The 22580-nt window shown below is 47.8% G+C and overlaps 1 protein-coding gene across 3 annotated transcripts in view; it reads right to left on the bottom strand.

The window, feature by feature from the left end:
- TYW1 (tRNA-yW synthesizing protein 1 homolog) overlaps window positions 1-22580 on the bottom strand; it is an 81317-nt gene that overhangs the window by 35093 nt on the left and 23644 nt on the right. For all 3 annotated transcript variants that reach the window (XM_025142014.3, XM_046902437.1, XM_015295937.4), the window contains exons 9-12: window positions 17831-17883; window positions 15360-15478; window positions 7918-8027; window positions 2001-2178 (exon numbers count right to left, since the gene is read on the bottom strand). In XM_025142014.3, coding sequence (XP_024997782.3) covers window positions 2001-2178; window positions 7918-8027; window positions 15360-15478; window positions 17831-17883 — 460 coding nt within the window. The remainder of the gene's footprint in view (window positions 1-2000; window positions 2179-7917; window positions 8028-15359; window positions 15479-17830; window positions 17884-22580) is intronic.

Raw genomic sequence — 22580 nt, 5'->3', positions numbered from 1 at the left:
TGACCGGGTCCTTTCCTCAGGTGCTCAATCAGTGGTTCAGACTGTGATTCAACAGTTCTCGTACAAGAAGGAATGAGGGTTTCTTAAAAGATGAGCTGAGAAAATCACCTCTCCTGTAGGGCGCTGAATCCTAAGGGCAGGTAAGGGCAGCAGGCTCAGCACTGGAAAGGATGAGGAAACTTCCTAATCTCTCCTTAGGAGATGCTAGCATGGCAGCTCTGCCTCACACTACCCTCAGAGCTCTACATGGCTGGGCACCAGCACGGCTCCATGCACACCAATAGCAAATGGGGAAAAGGAGAAAGGGCAGTTGGGGGTGCACCCACTGCCAGGGAGAAAAGCACCACCTGAGCTTCCCAAAAAGCAAATGAATTTCATAATGAATGGAAAACTGAGTTGCCCGTTGCTAGGATGGACTTTCCAAAGCTCCTCCTTAATTCAGGGCTGTAATTTGCACACTAGGATGACTGAAGACAGCTGAGGTCCAGGAGACTGCATTAAACAACGTTAGCACATATGAGATGAATGCAGAAATCACAACCACAGTGTAGCACAACTGAGGAGCAATGAGCTGCCTTCAGACAGCAGCCATGGGGTTGTTTTACAAGCAGGAGACAGGACATAGGGTAGTTAATGATACAAGAAAACAGGAACATCCATACAGTAAGCAAATACTCATTTTTATGAGCAATAACGAGCACCTGCTCGTTATTATTAATGATGCTTATAAATGCAAACACATCTACGTGAGCATTCCTGTTCACAGCCAATAATCAGAAACAAGGAAGAGGACAAGAGCCAGGTAGCTGTTCAATGAGCTTACACACAATAAAATGTTCTGCTCTATCTGTCTGGAGGCAGACAAAGCTGCAGTCTGTGTGTGAAAGGAGGAAGAGGAAAGGAGGAAGGCCCAGGAAGCACCACCCTGGAGCCCCAGGGGTCCTCCCAAGCCCACTGAACCCTCCATCACACTCTGAGCTCACAGCACCTATCTCAGGACCAACTTTTACACTACATCTCTCCTTTCCTGACAACAGGAAACCAAACTTGGTGCACACTTCAGCTCTCCTATTAAGTAAGTCATTTGCTTTGATTAGCCAAAGATCAGTTGCAATTTTCAACGACAGCAAGACTTGCATTTTATCGCTTTTTTGGTTTCTTTTTAACAACAATCAGCAGATCCTAAGAGATACAGCTTCAAAATATAGTATGCTCTCCTTCTGAAAGGCTATTTTTAGGAGGGAGCAATTTCTGTCGATCAGGCACATAATACACGACTTAAAGTAACTTGATTACACAATTATTCAATCATTTGGAATGCCTTTGTAGTGTATAATTACTCACTCAAAAATCGCGTGCCCTTCCCCCCTCACTGCCATATTCAGACCACAAGAAGGAAAGGAAAAGGAAGCTCTCCGAGTGCTCACATGGGAAGGCAGCGAGCCGAAATAGGCTGAGCTGCAAACAGCCCTCGCACAGTGCAGCTCAGCAAACTGCAGGGCTGCACTTGGGCAGCACCGTGAGCTGATGGTGCTCAGATGAGCTCCCAGCCATCTTGCATTGCAAGGGTATTTAGTGCATCTCCTCGCTTCAGTTGGTTAAAAGCAGCCTGGTAGCTAAAAAGCCATCAGAACCAGCAGTTTTTTTGTGCTTGCCAAAGAAAAACTCTGGGAGTACGCTGAGGTGTTGTGAATGTTCAGCACAAGTCCCCCTGCTGCCGCTTCTGCAGGGTGATGTGGCACCGTGCTTTGTCCCTGCTGTTATAACTGCATCCTGGGTCCTGTCACAGAGGCTGAGCTGGGCAGATCCAGAGCCCAGACAGAGAAAGAAAAAGACAAGAGAGAACACAGGGAGATGCAGGTGGAAATCCAGCAGCTGCTGGATGAGCCCTTTGCACTGTCAGCACCCGCACAGAGCTGAGTGACGAACGACAAGACGGCATTACAGCGAGGGCCAGCACTGAGATGCTGTAGTGGGGACTTCTTTTGTCCAGCTCTTACCTGATCTCCTCTGGGAACTGTGCGTTGGTAACCAGGAAGCTGGAGATGCCACGCTGGTGCAGGAGCCGCAGGAAGCGGTTGATGTCGGGGTACATGATGGGCTCTCCCACCAGGGACAGTGCGCAGTGCTTCGCTGTCATCGCCTCCTCCAAGCGCTCTGCCCTCACTCCTGTCACTCCTGCAAAGACAGAGAACGGGCTTAAGTTAGGCACAGCATTCTCCCAGCCGTGTTTGAATCTGAAAGATGAAGGTCAGGAGGAGGCCACGAGGGCGCACAGAGGGCTGGAGCACCTCTCCTATGGAGACAGGCTGAAAGCTGGGGCTGTTCTGCCTGGAGAAGGCTCATAGAAGAGAGACCTCACTGCGGCCTTCCAGTAGTTGAGGGAACTTATAGACAGGAGGGAGAGCGACTTGTTACATGGTCTGATAGTGATAGCACAAGGGAGAACGGCTTTAAACTAAAAGAAAGGAGATTTAGGTCAGATGTGAGGAGGAAATTCTTCACCCAGAGGGCAATGAGGCACTGGCGCTGCTGTCCAGAGCTGTGGGTGCTCCGGCCTTGGAGGTGCCTCAGGCCATAGATGGGCCCTAGGCAGCCTGAGCTGGGGGGGCACTCAGCCCACAGGCTGGAACTGGATGGGCTTTGAGGTTCCTTCCAACCCAACCATTCTGTAGTTCTGTGATAAAATACACCCTGGCACCAGGTGAAGCCAGCTGGAGCCATTCTGTACCAGAGGGGACAGCAGGCCATGGCCAGAGAGACCCAACACAGCCCTGCAGGAGTCTGCACAGCAGTGCATGGCCAGGCACGTGATGCTCAGGGCTCAGTTAGCTGTCACAAACCACTCCAGTGACATCTGAGTCAAGCTTTCCCTTGGTAAGATCTCAGTGACTCTGCCTAAATGCTGAGACAAGCACAGGAGCAAGCTCTGTGCCACTTCCAGCAGGCATTCACAGAAGTGACACCACGTTCTGTTTCTCTGCCCTGCCAACCAGCCACCCCATGAGAATAAAGCCCCAGAGGAGCCAGGCACAGCTCAGCTACCAGGTCTGGATCTGTTGGGTACAGCCCAGAGGACGTGTCCCAAAGAACAGCCACACGTGAGTAGCCAGAGAAACTTCAGAGCAAAGGGAAAAACGAGGAACCCAACTGCAGCATCCACGTGAAGATGCCATCTGCAGGTTTAGCAGATCTGAACTGCAATTATTCCACCCGTGAGCAGGCAGGGGAGAGGGAAGGCCGCTCCATCCGTACCCAGCTATGCGCTCAGGAGCCCGTATGAAGGCACCCGACTACAAGCGAGCTGTTGTTCCAGATGTGTCACATCCCATTTCCTCGGCGTGCCTTGATGGATTTGAACAATATCCGAGGTTTTGGGCTGGGGGTTGGTCCGCTTTAAAAAGCAAAGAGTGAAGTTTGAAAGCAGGTCCTCAGCTCACCTCCCGTTGCCTAGACGCTGGAGCTCAAACAGCACAGAAAATTACATGCTATGCTGCAAAGCCTAGATAAAAAAGAGGTGTTGGTGGATATTGCTTCAGCCTCACGCAGAAAAGCCGGTTGGTGATCAGAGTGAAGCTCAGCACGTTTAAACCAGCCGGGCTTCATCCTGAATAGGGACAGAACTAATGGCTGCGCTGCAGCAACCTGACAGCACTAAATGAGAGCTTTATTGGGAAGTTATTGGGAAAGAAAGGAGCATCTCAGCCACACACGGAGATGAGAGCACCGACTTTTGTTTTTCTAGAGCTACTGTGGGTTGTTTGGGGAATTGACTTCTCTCTGTCTTAGCATCTGGCAATAGGACTGCAGTAATTACAGTGCCAGCTTTGGAAGAAAAATTCCAGCATCACAAAGTTCACCAGAAAGAGAGGAACTTTCTCAAATCAGTTTACATCACAGCGGCCATACAGCAAACGCTGCAGATGAGGGCAAGGGTTTTATATGCAATCATTTGCCCACATAAATCACAAGCTAGACAGGAGCAAAGCAAACAGGATTAGTGGGTATTGCTGCCTCCAGCTGCTATCCTACCAGTGCACGTGGATCGGGAAAGAAAAGCATGGCCCAGCACAGCCCCTGCACAGGGTGCTGGAGGTGGGTGTCCCTCTGCAGCTACCTGTGCCTGTGATGCAAGGAACACGAGTGAAGCAGCATGCACAGGCATTTCCAGATCTAACTTTAAGACCCCACTGGGAACTGCTCAGAACACACCTCCTGTAAGCCCGCAGGATTTCCTCGTCCAGGTTTGTGTCTCTTTGTTCATTTTTCCCCCAGCCAAACCAGGGCTGTGCTGTCAGACATCCACTCTCTTATTTCTGAGTTATGTTTCCATTCCGTGTGTGCCCTTCACAAGGGCACAGAGACTCACAGCCCCTACCTACAGAACGTATCCATCAAACAAACTGCTTCACACCTCCCCACCTCCGCTCCCTGTCAGGAAGATGTCTCTCCAACAGTTCTTCTTTAGGAGAATTATGTGACATTAACTAACATTTATGGTCTCCAACACCTGTACAAACCACAGCAAACATTAACAGAGGAGGGAACACAGAAGCACACAGTGAGGTTCCTGCAGGACACAGACTGCCCTCTGGTTGCACTCTCACAACTCCTGGCCCAGGGTAATGCTGCTAGGAAGCACATGCACGTTTCAGGGAATATCTGGCAATTGGTTCAATGGAAAATAAGTTCCAGAAGAGAGAACAGGACTGCCTCTGCAGAGCTCTTGACACTTCAGGAACAATTTCTGCCAAATCACTGTGGAATCTTTCCTCCTCTCCAACCCTTTTTGGGAAGTGCCGTAAAGGGAGAATCAGAACTGCAGAACCATAGAGGTCAGAAGGGATCTCTGGAGATTCCCCTGCTAAGGCAGGTTCCCTGCAGTAGGCTGCACAAGAAAGCGTGAGCAACCAACCTGCTGCGATAGGAGCACTTGGTATAAAAAGCCAGCCTGACGTAGAGATTGCTGCCAAATGCTATTGCATCCAAACTGGAACAGGCAAAAAAGTGTTTGAGTTTCAGAAAGTGACAACAGTTGATGGAAGATGGATTACTGTGGAGTAAATGTGCAACGTTTATTTTCCCAAATATATCATCACTGCAAAGGAAAATCACAGAATCACAGAATTGTAGGGGTTGGAATGGACCTCAAGAGATCACTGAGTCCAACCCCCCTGCTATAGCAGGTACCCTACAGCAGGTCATACAGGTAGGTGTCCAGACAGGTCTTGAATATCTCCATAGAAGGAGATGCTACCACCTCCCTGGGCAACCTGTTCCAGTGCTCCGTCACCCTCACCATAAAGTTCTTTCACGTTTATATGGAGCTGCCTATGTTCAAGTTTTAGGCCATGATGGAGGGTGATAGAGGCCCAGGCTGATGCTCAAACACACACAGCCATGGGCTGTGAGGTCACCAGCCAAGGGGTTGGGACATCAGCAAGAGATGGCTGTGACCTCACTGACTCTCGTATATAAATTTGAGCGCTGGCAGAGTCCAGCATGGACTTGTGCCTGGACTCCAGTTGAGCATATCTATGAGTACTGAACGAGGCCTTGGTGAGGTCAGATGATGATTATCTCGTGTGCCCTGTCCCACAGCACATCAGTTACAGCCTGTAGGATGAGCAGAACCAATGCTCATTGCTCCTGAGCATGGCTTCCCACCCGAGCTCTGGGCTGCCTTTTTCCAATGACAACCAAGAGATCTTGCATCCCTGCTCCAATGGCTCCAACAAGAGGTCAGAAGGATCTCCAGTGACGGGTGGTGAGACATGCACATGAGACAGAGCACCGCTCTGGGTTTCCTCTGTGTGCATGAGCTCAGTGTGCAATCTGTTGGCGTTGTATCTGTTGCTTGTTGTTTTAAGGAAGAAAGGTTTATTCCAGAGTTTGAAGTTGGGTTTAAACCAACTCCCACACGCAGCTTTCAGGAGAGCGCTGGGCTTCAAACAGCTGCAAAGGAACTTCTGCTTTTCACCATCTTGTGGTGCAAACACCACATTTCTGCCCTAGAGGAGCAATGCCTCCATCACACTGCTGTGCTTCAACACGGAATGCAGGAGTTGCTCTTGGGTCATGCATCACTTTAACAGTGTGTGGTTTTTCTTCTGCGTGAATATTAATAAATATTATGACTCAAGCCCTATCTGATAGAAAAGAAGATAGGGTGCTTTATTATTTGTAGGGCTTTTGATTTTGATAGGTGCAACACAAATCATGGAACCACCGCAGCAAGCGTCAGTCCAGGCTCCAGTGCTGGCTGAGATGGTGACAGCTTTGCCTTGAAAACCTCCGTGGTTGGAGGGTCACTTATTTGGGGACCCATGCAAAGATGCACTCCCTTCACTGAACAGCCTGAAGCTATCAAACAGCAACCTGAGTCTGCTGCCCCTTGTTCAGCCACAGCAGGTGGGTCTCCTGCCAGCAGATGGTGGTGAGGACACCTTCACACAGAGCTTTCCACTTCAGGCTGAACTGTACACGTGTCCCTGTGTTCAGCCCAACAGTCAGGTTTCCCAGGGTTCTGTTGAAGCAGAGCCCTGCTGCCCAGTGTGCTTCCCACCCCCTCTAAACAAGGAGTGCCTGCAATGCTGCTGAGCATGCACTCAGTCTCACCATCCATTCACTGAGATGTGCAACCAGGCTCTTGGATCAACACCTGAATCACCCCGCTTGTTATCAGCCGCCAACCAGACCTGAACCCATTGAGGATGACCCCGTCAGCCTGCCAAGACGCTTTCAACTCCTTTAAGAGCCTGGCTGCTAGGAGCAACCCTGCCCGCCGCACTGCACGCACACAGCAGCACGGCTGGGTCTCCTGGCTGCCCTCCCTGCAGCTCAGAACGGGAGCTCCCAGGGATCTGAAACTACAAGCTGATGCAAACCAGCCCCTGTGAGCAGCTAAGCTCGTGAGGCCCCAGCTCCAGTTATTTTTCCGCCTACTGCTCAAGTCCAATGAATGAGGCAGAGCAATGCTGCTTTACTGACACGAGTTTTTTCGCCTGTCACATTTTTAAGCCATTGGGTTCTCTTTGCACAGAGCCAACATAAACAAATGGGTTCCCAAAACGACAGCCAAGGCTAAGGCTCCTCTTGCACTTTTAATGGACGCTTCATTTCACTCCTGCTGCTCACGCAGCCTCTGCTGTCAATTAGAAGGAGCAGAGTTCTGGACCTGTCCTGCCAAGCTGGCCGGCACGCTGAGCACAGGGCTGACCTTGGCAGAGTGACCAAACTCACTAGTTGGGGAGAAAAGAATAGAAGAAAGCAAACATTTCTATACATACAGCTGAAAAAGGAATAAATGAACTCATGAGGATTTGATAATGGAAGCAAAATACAGTAATTTGCAGATCAGCGAACAACTGCAGCTTCAGTTGTACACAAATACACTGAATAAGCCTCAAAAATAATAACAACCTGAATGCTACTGCTCACTTATTAATGAGGAAAATCTAGAAGTTTCAGAGGTAACAAAAGCCTGCAGTGGAATAAGACTGGACAATACATTTCTTACTTGTGTTGGATATCAATCCCTCTTGCCTTCCATCTGCTCTCACTTTGATATAAGAACAATGAAATCACTCATCACCCAGGTGAGCTTTAACCACTGTGGAAGCCTCAGGGCACACAGAGGGACACGATGTCACAGCTACCAGCATGCACAAGAGGCAGCTCCAATCTGCTCCCTCAAGGCAGAGGTAGACACTCAACAGCTGACTCAGGTTGTAATGACAAAAACAAGGCAAAACGTTGCTAAAACCAAGCAATAATCATGCCCTCAAGGTTTCCCACCTTCTGAGATTACAGGTCTTATGCCACTTTCTGTCCTGCAGGTGACCAGGATGCTCTGACCTAAGCTCTAAAGGTGCTTCTGCATCTTCAAAAAGCGTCACTGATGGGAAGAGAAGTTACCTTTGAACTCCTTGATCATGTTCCGATGATTCTCAAGAGCTTCCCTCAAGATCATCTCAGGTTGGTCCATTTTCCACCGCCACTCCGTGCCCACGGGATTTGTATGATGTCTGGAAGAAAAAGAGACCAGAGAGACTCGCTGCAGTTTGCACAAACCCATCTGTCACCCTGCGGACTCTGGCATTGCATAATAAAATTAAAAGCAGCAGCAAATTATCTGCAGGATCCTTCTGGCAACTCTCAGATGTGACTGCTGAACACCACTCTCACATCCCCAGGAAGAAGAGCAAACATTGCAGCCCAGTATCAACGTTGTGCGTCTATTTGTAATCGTGGGTAAAAGGTTTATGAGAAGTTAAATGATGCTCTGCAGCCAGGAAGACCTCCTCCAGGAAAGAAAAATCAGCTCTACCTCCTCTTCTAACAACAGCTACATGAAGCACTCAAAAAGGAAGATCCTAAGCTCCTCTTAAATTCCATTCTGGAGGTACCAACTACTGCCTTGAGAAGGAAAAGATTTACTTCTAAGCCAATCCCTTGTTAACATTCTAGTAAGAAGACAGATGAGGGCAGGCTGCTCAATGGGGGCCTGCAGCATGCCCCCATTGTCTCTGGTGGATGTGGTTGGGATCCCGGGTTTACTCAGCAGGAGCTCCCATCACTTCTGAGATCTGCCAGCTAACCAGACACTGACACTCAAATGCAGACAGACTGCAGGGATAGAAACCACATCACGGTCCTTCTAAGGAACAGCAGTGTCAAACTGGGTTTGGAAGTCAATGTTGCCTATGCAGAAAGCACCACCGTACTCACATTTTGCTTTCCTCAAAAACACAAAAAGCCCACATAGGGAAATCCACCATCTGAGTGCATGGAAGGTATCTGAAGCTTCTCCTCATTCCTTTATTCTTTGGCACAATAGCACCATGCCATTAACAGCCACCTGGATGAACCTAATCCAGGCCAGCAAAGGAAATCCCCCCAAGTGGTGCGCTACCAGTGTGCTTGCATTGGACACCTCCAGCCTTAGGCCAGGCTGTGCGTGAGCATGGACCTCTCACTGGTGAAGGGCATTTCACAGAATCATTAAGGTTGGAAAAGACCTCCAAGATCTCCAAGCCCAAGCCCAACCCACCCCTGCCCACATCCCTCAGAGCCATATCTTCATGGTTCTGGAACACCTCCAGGGATGGTGACCCCACCGCTCCCTTGGCAGCTGTGCCAATACATCATTCTTTTGGAGAAGAAATTCATCCTAATAACCATCCTGAACTTCCTCAGGTGCTAATTAAAGCCATCACCTCTTGCCCTGAAACCTCTCCTCCCAGGGACCCAGCTGCACACATGTTAGTATCAAACAAGGATAGGAAGGTGCCCATGGGATGCACTCAGAAAATCAAAGAATTCCCACGCTTTCAACTCCTTGTTCTCTGCCCTCTCGTTCTTTTTCCCCAAAATACACTACAAAACTTTCTCCACTTCTCCCCTGCTGATTCTGCTTTGGCTCATGGAGTAGTATACTAAGAAGAGCAGTATGTATTTGCTGTCCCTTTCCAAACAGCACTACTGGAGTAACCCAGGGCTGGACAAGAAAACATCAAGCAGTACCTTCTATTGCAAGGCAATTCTCTGATCAGCTGATCTGTGCTGGGGTCAGCCATGGGGAGAACTGGCAGCTCCTGCCTTGCTTCCAGCTCCAAGGCCATTGGGATGTGACATCCAGCACCTAACTACACAACAGGCAGGGCACCTCCTGAGAAGGAAATGGCTGCTTCAGTGCCTCCTGGAGACAATCAAGACTCCCACTGATTTACCCAAGTGATTAAAACCTGCAGTTCTATACTTGGGCTGTGCTAAGACAGATTCTAGACCCAACATCAGCAAAACCAACCTCTGCAAGCATCTGTTTGTCCACTGGGAGAGCGAAGACTCAAATGCTGCTCTCACACCACATTACCATCTCAAAGATCCTTCAAGCTATAGCAGCCTTCCTCTCTAATTTTTTATTTGCTGCCAACATGGAAAATTTTCTGAATACCAACTATAAAAAGGCATTTATAAACCACTTACATGTTTAACTACATAGCTTGTACCCTATATATTTAACAGGGCAAGCTGGCAGAAAATCAATAGGCTCTTAATGCATGCTGGACAACTATTAATTACCAGTGCCAAGCAGTCCTCGCTTTTCTAACACATTCCAACTGTTCATGAAACATACCAAGTCGTGCCTGCAAAGCAGCTCAATGGCAAACAGCAGCTTCTCCTTCCCTAGGAAACAAAGCACCGTCTGGTGGCTGATGGGATCACTGCAAAGGCCATGGCACAGCCATTCCCTTTCCATACCTCTGAGCTATGCATCTCACCAGCTACTTGGGTCTTGGGCAGGTAATGGGGCACCCCTTCCCAGCCTAAAATAATTTCACGCACACACCAGAAAGCCCTTATTTTATTAGAAACGGAAAATGCTGGTGGTGGAAAATTGTGAAAGCACAGGGGATGTGGTCCCTAGGAAGGGATGGGAGGGAAAAAGCAGAACAAAACCAGGAGTCAATGACCACAGGCTGCAGTGAGCCCCAAAGCCAGCAGGTGAGGTCCCAGAGGAGAGAGAAAGGTTTAAGGGCAATGAGTTCCAGGGAACTGGCAGCTTTTGAAATCCTATTAAGGCAGAAGTGCAAACTGTGGCAATAAAAAAGCAAGGATACAAAGTGTAACAAGAAACCAATCTGGCAGAATCACAGCACTTCTGCAACCTTGCAGTCCTCCATCTGAAAAGAACAAACTCACAGGGTCACACTCAGAGAGGTCAAGGCATGCACAAAAGGGCCAGCAAGAAAGACCTCCCTATAATGTCATGGGGAGGAAGCAGATGGCCAAGGAAAAGGTCCAGCCAACGCACAAGGACAAAGTTTAACGTTTCTCTATTATGCCAAGAAAACTGTTTGCACCTCCCAATGACAAAGGGAAAAATGAGGTGAGATGATGAAAAGGACAGGTAAAAGATGCTCATCTCAAAGTGCTGTCACAGGGGTGGATCCCTCACCCCGCAGTGCACTGGATGGACCGGCTGATGGGGCATCACAAGAAGCTGAAAGCTTGAGTACAACACGTAAGAGTGATTTCTGACACTGTGAGAATGCAGTGCTTCAGCAGGAACTCCTGTACCAGCCCCCCGTAACTCCCCATTCCTCAGGATACATGGGACTAAATACATGGTTGGGGTCCCCTCACCAGAGGATAGCATGGGGACGAGCAGCAGCCAACTCAAATCTGTTGAGAACGTCTTACGCCAAGATCAAGAGAGGAAACAGGGAAAAAGAAGAGGCTGAGCTTTTGATTTACGCAGCGTTTTAATGACCTGAACAAAGAGACGTTGTGCAGACAGTGCAGTTCTGTGGAAGAGCATATCGACACAATGGAAAACTTCAACCAGAGATGTGCCATCACCGGTTTGGAAGGATGAAAGACCTGGCCCAAAGGGCACCCACAGGGCAGTGCACCAGGCTGGAGCTGTCCAGCAGTGAAATCCATATACTGGGAGATGCAAACCCATAGATAACACATGCAACTAGCACCAGATCATTACATTGACATCATCACCATATCAGTGGTGACAAGCAGTCATAACCCACAACTGGTTGCTAGACAGGGAAGAAAAGATCTCAGCAGTGCTTACACACATTGCTCTCAGTGTGTGCAAAGGAAAAGCAATAATGGCCTTGAAAGCAGAGCAGAGGAGATGGCTGGGCATGCACGTGGGCCAGCAGAGCACCTGCATCGGAGCTTCCTGCTCCTGGGCACAGGTGAGGCACAGCAAACACAGTTTTATTTTCCACTTATCTTCTGAAAATCAGACAACACTCACTTTAAAAAGAAGGACATTGTGACAGGCATTTTTTAATTGTTCCTATCTAAACTGTTATCTGAGGAGCAAAGACACTGCACCGACAGAAGCTTCCCATTCAATAGTTGGCTTTTTTTTTTCCCCATGTTGCTCTGAGCCATCTTTTGTTGCTAGGCTTAAGAGTGAGAAAATAGCTTATAATGAATAAACACAGGAAAAAAATAAGAGCTTTTCAGAAGGCATGGAATAATTCCTACATGTTGATAAGTTTAAATAATTAACACAGAGGGAATAAGTCTATGTCAAGTATTGGATATCTAAATATCTAAAGAAAGCTCATTTTAAGAGTGACATCATGTTCACTATTTTCAAAAGTGAAACTTGGACTTGACACGCTTTAAAATCAAACATAATTTTCAGAGACAGCTGAAAAAGGCATGGGTTGAATCAAGTTACTCATTACTGTAAGTGGGTACCAACCCACCTATGATACCTACCAAGACACATGAGCATTCCATAGGCAGTGAGCTGGTTATATTCACTGAGGCAGTGAGTGTTTACATTAATGACAACAGCTTCATGTCCAAGAGCAAGTCCAAGAGCGCACACTGCTGTGTGATGAGAAGCACAGATGTAAATCCCAGAAATTGGTACCAGGATCCTTTTCTACCCCATCACGACCCTTCTGCATGACGATGGGATCAAAGCTCCTCACTGCCCAGCGTGAGCTGGAAATCCTTCATAGTAGATGCTACAGTTGGGTTTCAACAACCTTAGGGGCATTTAGAGTGATTACCTCCACATTAGGTGCATGTAAACAAAAAGAGGGGAATAGCAACCTTGCTGTAAGAGGAACCCTCAGTCTGAGCACAGTTTCAGCCTGCTATACATATTAGAGCTGGAGCCTCCCAGAACAGGTATAAACACTACAAAAGTTACAGAAATACAAACCAAATTCTTTATGGAATATTTTATTCTGTCTGGTTTGCCTCCTCCTCGGGTCCAAAATAAGCGAGGTTTAAATTAATAGGTTTTATTAGCTGTTCCATCTCTCTGCAATAATGGATCGTGTTTTAGACGCTCAGCCAGAGGACATAATCAAATCAGGTTTGGATTGCAACACAATCACCAGCAGTGTCAGGCAGCCTCAGTCCCACACTCGCCCTAATTGATTAAGAGATTTGGTCACTCGCACATTTCCATTTAGACAATTAAGCTAAAGAGGCACTACAAACAGCAAGAGCAACTGGGAGCAATAACGGACAGCAACAGACTGTTTTTATAGGGAGAGCTATGAGTTAGGGATGGTGCAGTAATTAAAGTCTATTTTTTATTTTTTTAACCCCCCTCTTTATTCTTACTGCAACAGCCTCAGCATTCAACCCACAAAGGAATGATTGGGAAATAAACAAAAAAAAACACAGTGCTCTTATCTGCTGCTCAGAGCACTGAGCTGCACAACGAGGCCAAAGCATAAAGCCTCTACTAAAACACTTTGCCAGCAGCAGATCAAAACTATCACTTCCCATGTCCCCAGCAGCACAGATGGTGACTGCTAATAAGGTCTGTGTTCATACAGCCCAGCCAGTGGTGCCTGGAACGCCGCATTCAGCCTCACGGGATTAAGAACCTGCAGGGAGTGATGGGTTTGAAATAAAGCTACTGCTTCCAGGATTCCTCTTAAATGTGAGAAATGACAGCTCAAGAATGATGGGTTGGAGTTGCATGGAAGGTATCACACACAGCAATTTATCCCAATTCACTCATGGCTGCTCTAATTCAGCCCCATTCTCCAGACACAGTCTGCTGCTAAAAAAAATAAAAACCAGCAGAGTTGGGCCATTTTGAAGAGGACCAGTGTTAAATGGCCTGCAGTACAATACCAGGAACACAGCGCTTCATTTTGGTGATGTTATTGCTTTCTATTTGCTGTTTATGGTGTACCTTCTGTGTAGGGACAAAGGGACAATAATACACATGGCAATCTTCCCCCATCAGCACAGCTAGAGCTGCAGAATTCAATGCACCATTGCAAGCTGATAGATGGAAAAAAGGAACAAGCAGTACGTTTTTCTTCAGTCATCAGATTGTTATTACATACTCTGAAGAAAAGTGGCAACACTTGCACATTAAACATGCCATTTGCTGTGTCCTTTCAAGCCAGGATAGGATGAAAGCCCATCAAGAGAACCAATTAGCATTCTGGAATAGAGTCCCAAATGCAAACTTAACAGGATAACTACTGCCTGATGCTTATACTTAATACTAACATGGGAGACAGCTTCAAAGTGCATTCAGAATTACAGCCGTACTTCTGCATGGATGCTGTCATTTTAATATTCTCATGAAATATTTGCATTATTAGATCTTGAAGATTGAAAAGATGGGAAAATGCTCAGAAGGCTTTGGCTGTTTTGGCATGAAAATAGTGGCACGTTGGACACCCGGGCTTAGGGATGGAACAGCTGTTACTGGCAGCCAGCCCCCTAAAGCAGACATAAATAGCAGAGGATGTGCAGCCCCCATGGTTTGAAATAGCTAGCAAGGTAGGAGACAAAAGAGCTGAAAGAATAACCTGTGTCCTCCCACTCAGCACACTTCCACGTCACCACTTTTACTTCTACTGAGCCTCAGCGATCCCCTCTCACATTCCCCAGTCCAGCAGAAGCCTCCCTCCAGCATCCAGGAGTCTGGTGAGCTGGGGCAGCTCGCAGCTCAGATCCAGGCAAAGCTTCAGAGAAGGACAAGGAAGCAATCCCGCTGAGAAAGGGGTCACTTTACTAAGATGCAAGATCATTTATCAGCTACTGTTTTAGAAAGCAACAGTTGGTGAAGTCATCACATGTCACTCACCGAGAACGTGACTGAGTTGGGGGCAAAGGTATTTTAAGTAAGAAACAGGATTTGATTTCAGAACAAAAGTACTTGAAACATTTAGCACTTCAGTGGCTTTGCACAAGGTGAGAGCTCATCCATGCTCTCCAAAGCACTAGGAGAGTCCTAGTCACCTCAAGAGGGAAACATGTTGTATCATGGGCTGACACCTGCCAGCTCATTCAGAACAGGGAGCAGAGGGACCTGTGGGCAATACTATCTTTCAGTCTACCCAACTCCCTGATTTCACCTTTCCCTGGTCTGAACTTGCTGGGGCACAGGACACAGATGCAGAGGACACTACTCTAGGGAAGGGGGCACTAGGGAGCCCTCAGACCCTATTCACTGGGAGTTTGAACTGGATGATCTTTAAGGTCACCTCCAACCCAAGCCATTCCATGATTAAGTCCCAGAGATGGGCAGCCACAGCAGCCCCACCAGTCCCAGCCCAGGGGCCTCACAACACTCGGACAGAGGAGTGCAGAGACACAAAGGAAAGGAGAGGACAGCTCCCTGACAGCAATGGAGTGGCTCAGAGCCCAGCTGGCCCACACAGGGCTGTCCAGAACAGGGCACTGGTTTAGCACCACAGGCACTGCCAGCCCTGATGCTTGGGCGCAGCTCTGTCCCTTGCATTGCTACGCCACAAAAGACCATAGACACAGGGTAACACAGCATGTAACCAGGTGACCTCTCCCAAAGTAGAGCTGCATCAGCACTTTACCTCCAGCAGAACACACATTTGTTGGCACAGGCCAGGCTCGGCGTGGCCTCCATGCAGCGGTGGCTCTCGATTCCATAGAACGTGTGCTTGTAGCAGCCACCTCTGCCTCGGAGCATCGACTGGCAGCAGAGAAAGAGACACACAAACACAAGGACGTTAAAACTAAGGGCTTAAAATCTGCTCCCTGGGCACATTCACTGTTTTCAATTGCATTGTTGTCCGAAGTCACCTGTGACGGGTGCTGCAAGCCTGGCTGCAGCCATGGGGCAGCTCAGAGAAATGACAGACGCACTCCAGCTTAATGCATACAATGCTTAAGAAATCCACAGCAAGATCAGTGTACATCTGACTGCTTACGTACAGCCGTACAGAAACAAGGTATTATGGTGTCAAATTAACTGCCCTAGAGGAAACTTAAGTGTAATCAATACCTTCTCACTTGTAACACCAAAGCATAGCGGGGTGCTTTTAACTGAATTAGCCAACGTAGGAAGCAAGTGAAGCCACTTAGGCTGTAAGAAGAATTACTGTACAAGCCCAATAAAGAGTAACCAGGGTCAATTTAATGGCTGCACTATGAAACGCTCAATTCTTCCAGACTTTTTGTGCAGATTACTTCTTCTAGCGTGACATTAAAAGCTACCCTGCCCCTCCAAACCCCCACTCACACCGGCCACTGGCCCCAGCAGGACACTGAGCTTCCTCCCCAGAGCCCCCTTTCCCACCACACTCTTCTCCTGCTCAGCACGCAGGGAGCAGGGACTGTCTTCCATTATCTCAGTTTAATAATAATAAATGAGAAAGGTTCCTCACCGCTCTCCGGAGAAAATGTGAAATATGACTGTGTAACTTTTAATCTATCTTCCTCTACCTGAAGGGTCCTAGCGGTGCAGAGACAAGTCTGCAGTGGGGGAAGAACAGAGGTAGTGCCTGCCGTACGTACAGCACTGCATCCAGGTGAAAGATTGAACAAAATGGAAAATGCTGTTTGCTCCATCCATCCCTTTAACGACAGGTTCCAGGAGACTCAAATTCCAGCAGAGCAAGCTGTCTTACAGACCTCATCAAGAAGGCAGATCGGACTCCTCCTTTACATTTGCAGGTTCTCTGCTCTTTCCAGAATCCAGCAGACACAGCGATCTCAAACTGAGATACCACTACGGAGCTTTCCGTAACGCTCCTCCTTCCAACCCTGGCTTGTTTCTCACTGATACAAACCTGGACCAGCCCTGCTGAAGGCACTCACAACACTGGTGTGAATCTGAGTCAACGCCGCTGCCTGTAACCAATTTCAGTTCAATTTATTAGAGCTCTTTATGTTCAACTCCTGCTTGAGCTAAAAATAGTAGAGGCCCATCTAAGCACACAGAGCTGCTATTTATTTTGTGAAATGGCTTTACAGTGCCGCATTAAATTTCAGTTCTTTAATAAAAATAGGTTCTCTGGTTTTCTCTCAGTCCCACTGCTGACAAAGCCTGACAAGTTTTTCTTTAAACATTTCACGGCCTTCCCTGGCACTAAGAACAACAGAAGAGAGAAATATTTGTCAGAGCAAACAGCAGAGGCATCACTGGGATCAGCACGCCTCAAATGTTCCTGGCAATACAGCGGTGGGCTTGCTAAGCTGTTCACAAGGAGCCTTTGATGAGACAGTTCATTGATAGCAAGCGTTAAATAAAGCCTCACTGCAGCCACCCACTTCGGTGATTGCCATTCACAGAGCTCTGCTCAAAAATAAACAAAGTTAATCACGTAGCAAAAGAGCTGAGACCGGGATCTGATCGCTGCCACCGCACAGGAGTTAGCTGGCACTCTGATGAGATGCTGATTCCCAGTTTATCACCCTGCGAATGCTGACAGCTTTAGCATGTTAGAATCAATGCTTCTCCTCAAATGCACGCCCTTACAGAGCAGCTTTCAGCATGCGAGCTGTGAACTGCTTCCCAGGGACCTGCAGAGGACAGCTGAAGCAAGAAACACAGAGCAAACTTCAGCTGCTTTGCTAAGTTTGCTATTTGAACCTTCCAAGGGGAAGAACAGCAGAGGAGCACTGCTTGTTGCCAACCAGATGCATCAGCCACAGAACAACAGGTCTGAGTGCCCGTGTGCCATCTGAACGTAACGATGAGCTGTGCTATCTTTGTCTCTCAAGACCTCACACCTCTGATGCAACCCTCCCACTTTACTCCGTGGTGTTCCAGTCCTGTCCTGTATTTCAGTAGGCAGGAGGGATTTCAGCAGGCAGCAGAGATGGGACAAACAGGAACAGACAGTGATCTTTCCAGCTCTCTGCTCACATTCTGACTGCTGGCAGTGGGGCTGTAATAGCCTGACATGCAGAACTAAAGCTTGGGAAGAGAAGCATTTGTCTTGCAGGTAACAGTGCATTAAGGGGTATTCCACCTGGAAGCTGTATACCCAAGTCAGTCTCTAGCTTTCAATTTATGAACAGAGAAAATGTAAGAGCATACCTTTGTCCACCGACAGAGCTTCACTCCAGAATGGCTTCCTATCAGCTTATAGCCTGAAAACAAGAGGTGAATTCAAACCATCAGTTTTAATCGGCAGAAACTGATACACGAAACAAACTACGTGCTGCACAAAATTAAGCATCTCCATTCTCAGTGCTGCTCCTCCCTGCTGGCACAAGCAGGACACAGCAACGAGGTGTCCATGCCCACCCAGCTGACCCTGTGAGCCCACACTGAGCCAACACGTGGCCATGCAAGGGATCTGGACAATGCTTTTTTTCCCCACGGGATCTATTTGTACTGCTCAGTCCTGTTTGAACCAATGGAGGGGGCTCAGGACTGCACGGACCAGGTGTGGGACACCTGCACTGACCCCAATGGTCGACATATGGAACCAGCAGCACATCATACCAAGCCAACACCACCTGATCCCATGCAGCACAAAGGTGAGGAAAGCATTGAGATGCAGGGCTCAGTGTGAGCCCACGCACCGAGCAGATTTACCACCTCTACCTCTGGGGCACAGCCCTGGTGAACAGCTCTGCAGGCAGCTGCTCCCCACACCTGCAGGAAGCCAGTCTCACACCATTTCCCACCTCCCAGCCAAAACCAACAGAATTTTATTTAATGGCCCACATGGATTAATTCTACAGTATTCATTAAGCACTAAGTACTATTATTACCCAAACTGCTTGAGCTAGGTTATTTTCCTCTTTGAAAAAAAAGTACTTAGAGACCAATACGTCTGAAGGATTAAAAAACACTTACGAATCAGCATAAAAATGAGAGGGATTGGAGAGCCTCACGGTGCTGTTCACACTGCAGCACTGACATGTCAGCGTGGCCTGGCTGCCCAAACCAGCACATCTCCACTGGCAGAAGGAGGCTGATGTTTCCGTTAACACTTCCAAACAGAATCAGACTTTAGGTACCCAGCATCCCTCCCCAGGGCAGAGACCAACCCCTTCTCCCACTTTAGGCTGCTAAGGGACTTCAGGCTGCCCCCAGGAGCATGTCCTGAGCTCCCTCTGCCCTCCAGCTGCATGGGAGCAGACGGTAATTCAGACTTAACCCCCCGAATCAGCAGCCCTCAAAACCCTGCATTCATGTTCAGGCTTAAGCAAACTCAAGATTAGTGATGCAAGCCAACAAGCCTTGACATTTCACATCCTTTCCTGGGAAAGGAGAGAGTGTAACTCTAACCAGAGCTTCTGACTTAGAAGTGATGCTTTGCAAAGCCTCAGGTGATGCTGGAGACACCATCTAGGACTGGATGCAACCCAGGAGACCACATAGTAGCTTCCAGCTGACCCTTGCCTGAGCACTAAGCACACAGAGCTGCATCCCATTCTCTCTTCCCACTCCGGATCTCTCCTGCATGCTTCTTCTGCAGTTGTCTGCAAACAGCCTTGTCTAGCAAGGGCTAATCCCAACTGAGACCTCTCTGTGTCACTCAGACTCGTGTTCCTAAAGGATCTGATGAGCACAGAGAAGGGTGGTATGTCCCTCTGACACCGCTGCCCCAGCCAGGCTCTGTGCTGCTATCAGCCACCAGCATCCTCTGTTTCTCAGAATCCATCAACAGCATCCATAGAAGACTTCTCTCGTACATCATTTGTCAGCAGAAGTAACGTGGCTGCTTTAAAACAAGCATTAGTTTAGAGTTAAACACGAAATAGGGTACGCTTGCCCAAATCCACTGAGCTGCTTAAGGGAAGACAGGAGGCATCTGAACTGAGGACGGTGCCAAACCCCATAGCCCAAAGCTGCAGCACTCTCTTTAAGTTGATCAGACCACCTTCCACCACACGGAGTGCCCACAGCACCCGTAGCCAAGAAAACAGTACACATTCAACACCAAACCAGAGGCTTACAAACTTCAGCCAGCCTTAGCAATGCAAAGGAGTTTACTCATCCTACTTGCTGCTGCCAGGAGTCACAGCTGTGGTTACTGGAAGAAACCACGCACTTGCAGAACTTCTTATGAGCACTGCATGAAGTGTTTGAACTCAGGTCTTCACTGCATAGTGAGCTCTGGTGGGAGCATGGTTACCCTGCTAAGCCACCACAGCAAGCTGCACATGAACACGCAGACTTAGATCAAGTCTCAGCAACCAAGCCAACTCTTTACATATCTACTGCAGGTGAGCAAAGTTCCTTTGATTTTATGAGTCTGTTTCTTGAAGTATTTAACTGCTGGCTTGTAACACAGGCAGCAAAGCAGACTGAGCTCTAAGAAAAATGGAAGGGGTTATGCAGGAACCAAAAGTGCTGAGTTTCAAACCAGCCATGGGACAAAGCATGTCAGAGAACCAGGCAGAGCCTTCTCACTCTGTTTCCAGGGCTTAGAGAACACACATCTACTACTTAAGAGCAAACCCAAGAAGTACTACTTGGGAGCAATAACTGCAAGTGAATATCTGGATGCAACACCTTCCAAACAATACAAAGTGTTGTCTCGATGGGACTCAATCTCTATGCATCTTCAGATCATAAGGCTCTACAGCATCTCTCGTATTCAAAGCGCTCGTTATTAACCTGTAAACTCTACTTGTGACTGAAGGCACAAGAATCCCAGAACATAAGTCTATTTTAGCTGATCCCATGCTACATAATAAATGTTGAATGGCCAAGATACCTACCAAGCTTCACTGAAATTCAGTGTCACTATCATAAAGATTTGAATTAAGCTTTTAAACAAGCTTTTGTGTGAAATTAGTTTATTGGCTTTGTATTATTGCCTGATGAAACATTTGGTGACTGCTTGCCCTGAGAATCCAACCAGAGTTTAATAGACCACGGGCAGACTTTTAGCTGAGATAGCCACTGTCACAGATGGTGAATGCTCCATCATTAGTGCAAAACACTTATGCAAGTGTTTAGGGCCACAACACAGCACTTCAACTCCATTATGTAAACAGTCTGAAAGGTTCACTCCCCAAAATCCAATCCACAGTCTGTAAAAGTGCACCTGCAATAGTCACACTACACAACTTGGAGACTCCCCTGGCTATCACAGAATCATAGAACGGCCTGGGTTGAAAAGGCCCACAATGCTCATCTGGTTCCAACCCCCTGCTATGTGCAGGGTCACCAACCAGCAGCCCAGGCTGCCCAGAGCCACATCCAGCCTGGCCTTGAATGCCTCCAGGGATGGGGCATCCACAGCCTCCTTGGGCAACCTGTTCAGTGCGTCACCACCCTCTGGGTGAAAAATGTCCTCCTAATATCCAACCTAAACCTCTCTGTCTCAGTTTAAAACCATTCCCCCTTGTCCTATCACTGTCCACCCCGTAAACAGCCCTAACAGCTATCCTGACACAGCAGTGTCCAGTGGAAAACGAAAGGCACCTTACCTTTCAGAACAGCTCCCTACACCAAAAGCTTCCTTCAGCTGAAGTCTTTGAAAGCACAGCGCAGAAGATTTGATTATGAAAGAATGAAGCAGACGAGTGGCTGAAGAATCCCCCGGAGGTGCAAAGCCTTTGCCACACTCCTCTGAGAACGCAGCCGCTGCACGCTTGGTAAAAGCCAATCTGATGTCATATTACGCTTCAAAAACCCAAATGACTTTCAGAAAGCTTGCTTCTGAGAAACAAGTACTGCACAGCTGACAAACCAGCGTGGGTCTATCAAGCCATCTCCTTAAATAAAAGTCTGTTTGAAGCTGTATTATCTGTTAAAGCTGTAAAACGGCGAAGAAAAGGGAACTTCAAACCAGGGGAATGCTTACAGGAAAAGAGTTCCCACTTCCGTGATGTTTTGCACGATGCTGGTTAACAGGGCAGCAGCAATCCATCGCCTCCACTCGAGGGACCGCCCCGAAAGCTCTCCTACAACTGCAGCACTCGGGCCACCACTGAAGGCTGTGATCTGATTAAAGCTGGAGAGGGAGCAAGAAAAATACACGTGTGGTTTGTGAAAGGAACCCGTTCACATTTCATCAGCGTTTTATGCTGAAATAGAAGTGGGATCTGGCAAGTAGAATTTCTCTGATGGTCCAAGCATGGCTGGAAAGACCTCCTGTTTCATGCCACAGGATCAACTCTGCAGGCTTCTGTAGGTGCTGTTTTAAAAAACTTCCTTTGAAATGGAAGAAATTGCTCTTAAAAAGTACCACAGGCTTGTGAGCTGCCTGAGGGAAGGTTTTGCCTACAAGTTCTCATTCCTGCTCCGAGCTTGAGAGAAAGGACTGCAGGACTATACCTTATACACACAGAAACACTGCAGTTCAGACCCAACTTTGCCCACTTCTACCAGTGGAGCTGCTGAAGTGTTGTGTACAATGAGAAGGATGTGGAGCAGCACAAAGAACACTTTGAATACTTTTTATATGGAAGGATTACTGCTGCCATGGCAGGCAAACAAGCCTAACCTGCTATCGTGAAAGTGGGACTAGCAAAGTCCAAGGATGGCAATGCCAGCAGCTGCACGAGTCCTGCACCAACAGCTGAGGCCAGCAAACAACAGTCTCACTTAAACTGGGATGTCCATTTTAACCCATGAGCACATTTCCCTTTGCACTACGGAACCGCCAAAGCTTCCAATGCTTAAATGCATTATTTCTCATCAAATTATGATTTTTATGACCACAGAGACCACTAGTATTTTCACCTGCAGCAGCTAGTACTGAAGAAAAGCAAAGGAGCTGCCAGTATGTGACACCTTTGACAAGGAATGGTACGGCAGACCATTAGCAGAGTTGTTGGAAAATGTTTGCCACAAATAACTCATGTTGATGTCCTCCAGC

This window comes from Gallus gallus, chromosome 19 (genome assembly GCF_016699485.2).
Source record: "Gallus gallus isolate bGalGal1 chromosome 19, bGalGal1.mat.broiler.GRCg7b, whole genome shotgun sequence".
Lineage (NCBI taxonomy): Eukaryota > Metazoa > Chordata > Aves > Galliformes > Phasianidae > Gallus > Gallus gallus.
The sequence above is the reverse complement of the archived record's forward strand: the minus strand, read 5'-3'. Positions and strand labels throughout refer to the sequence as shown.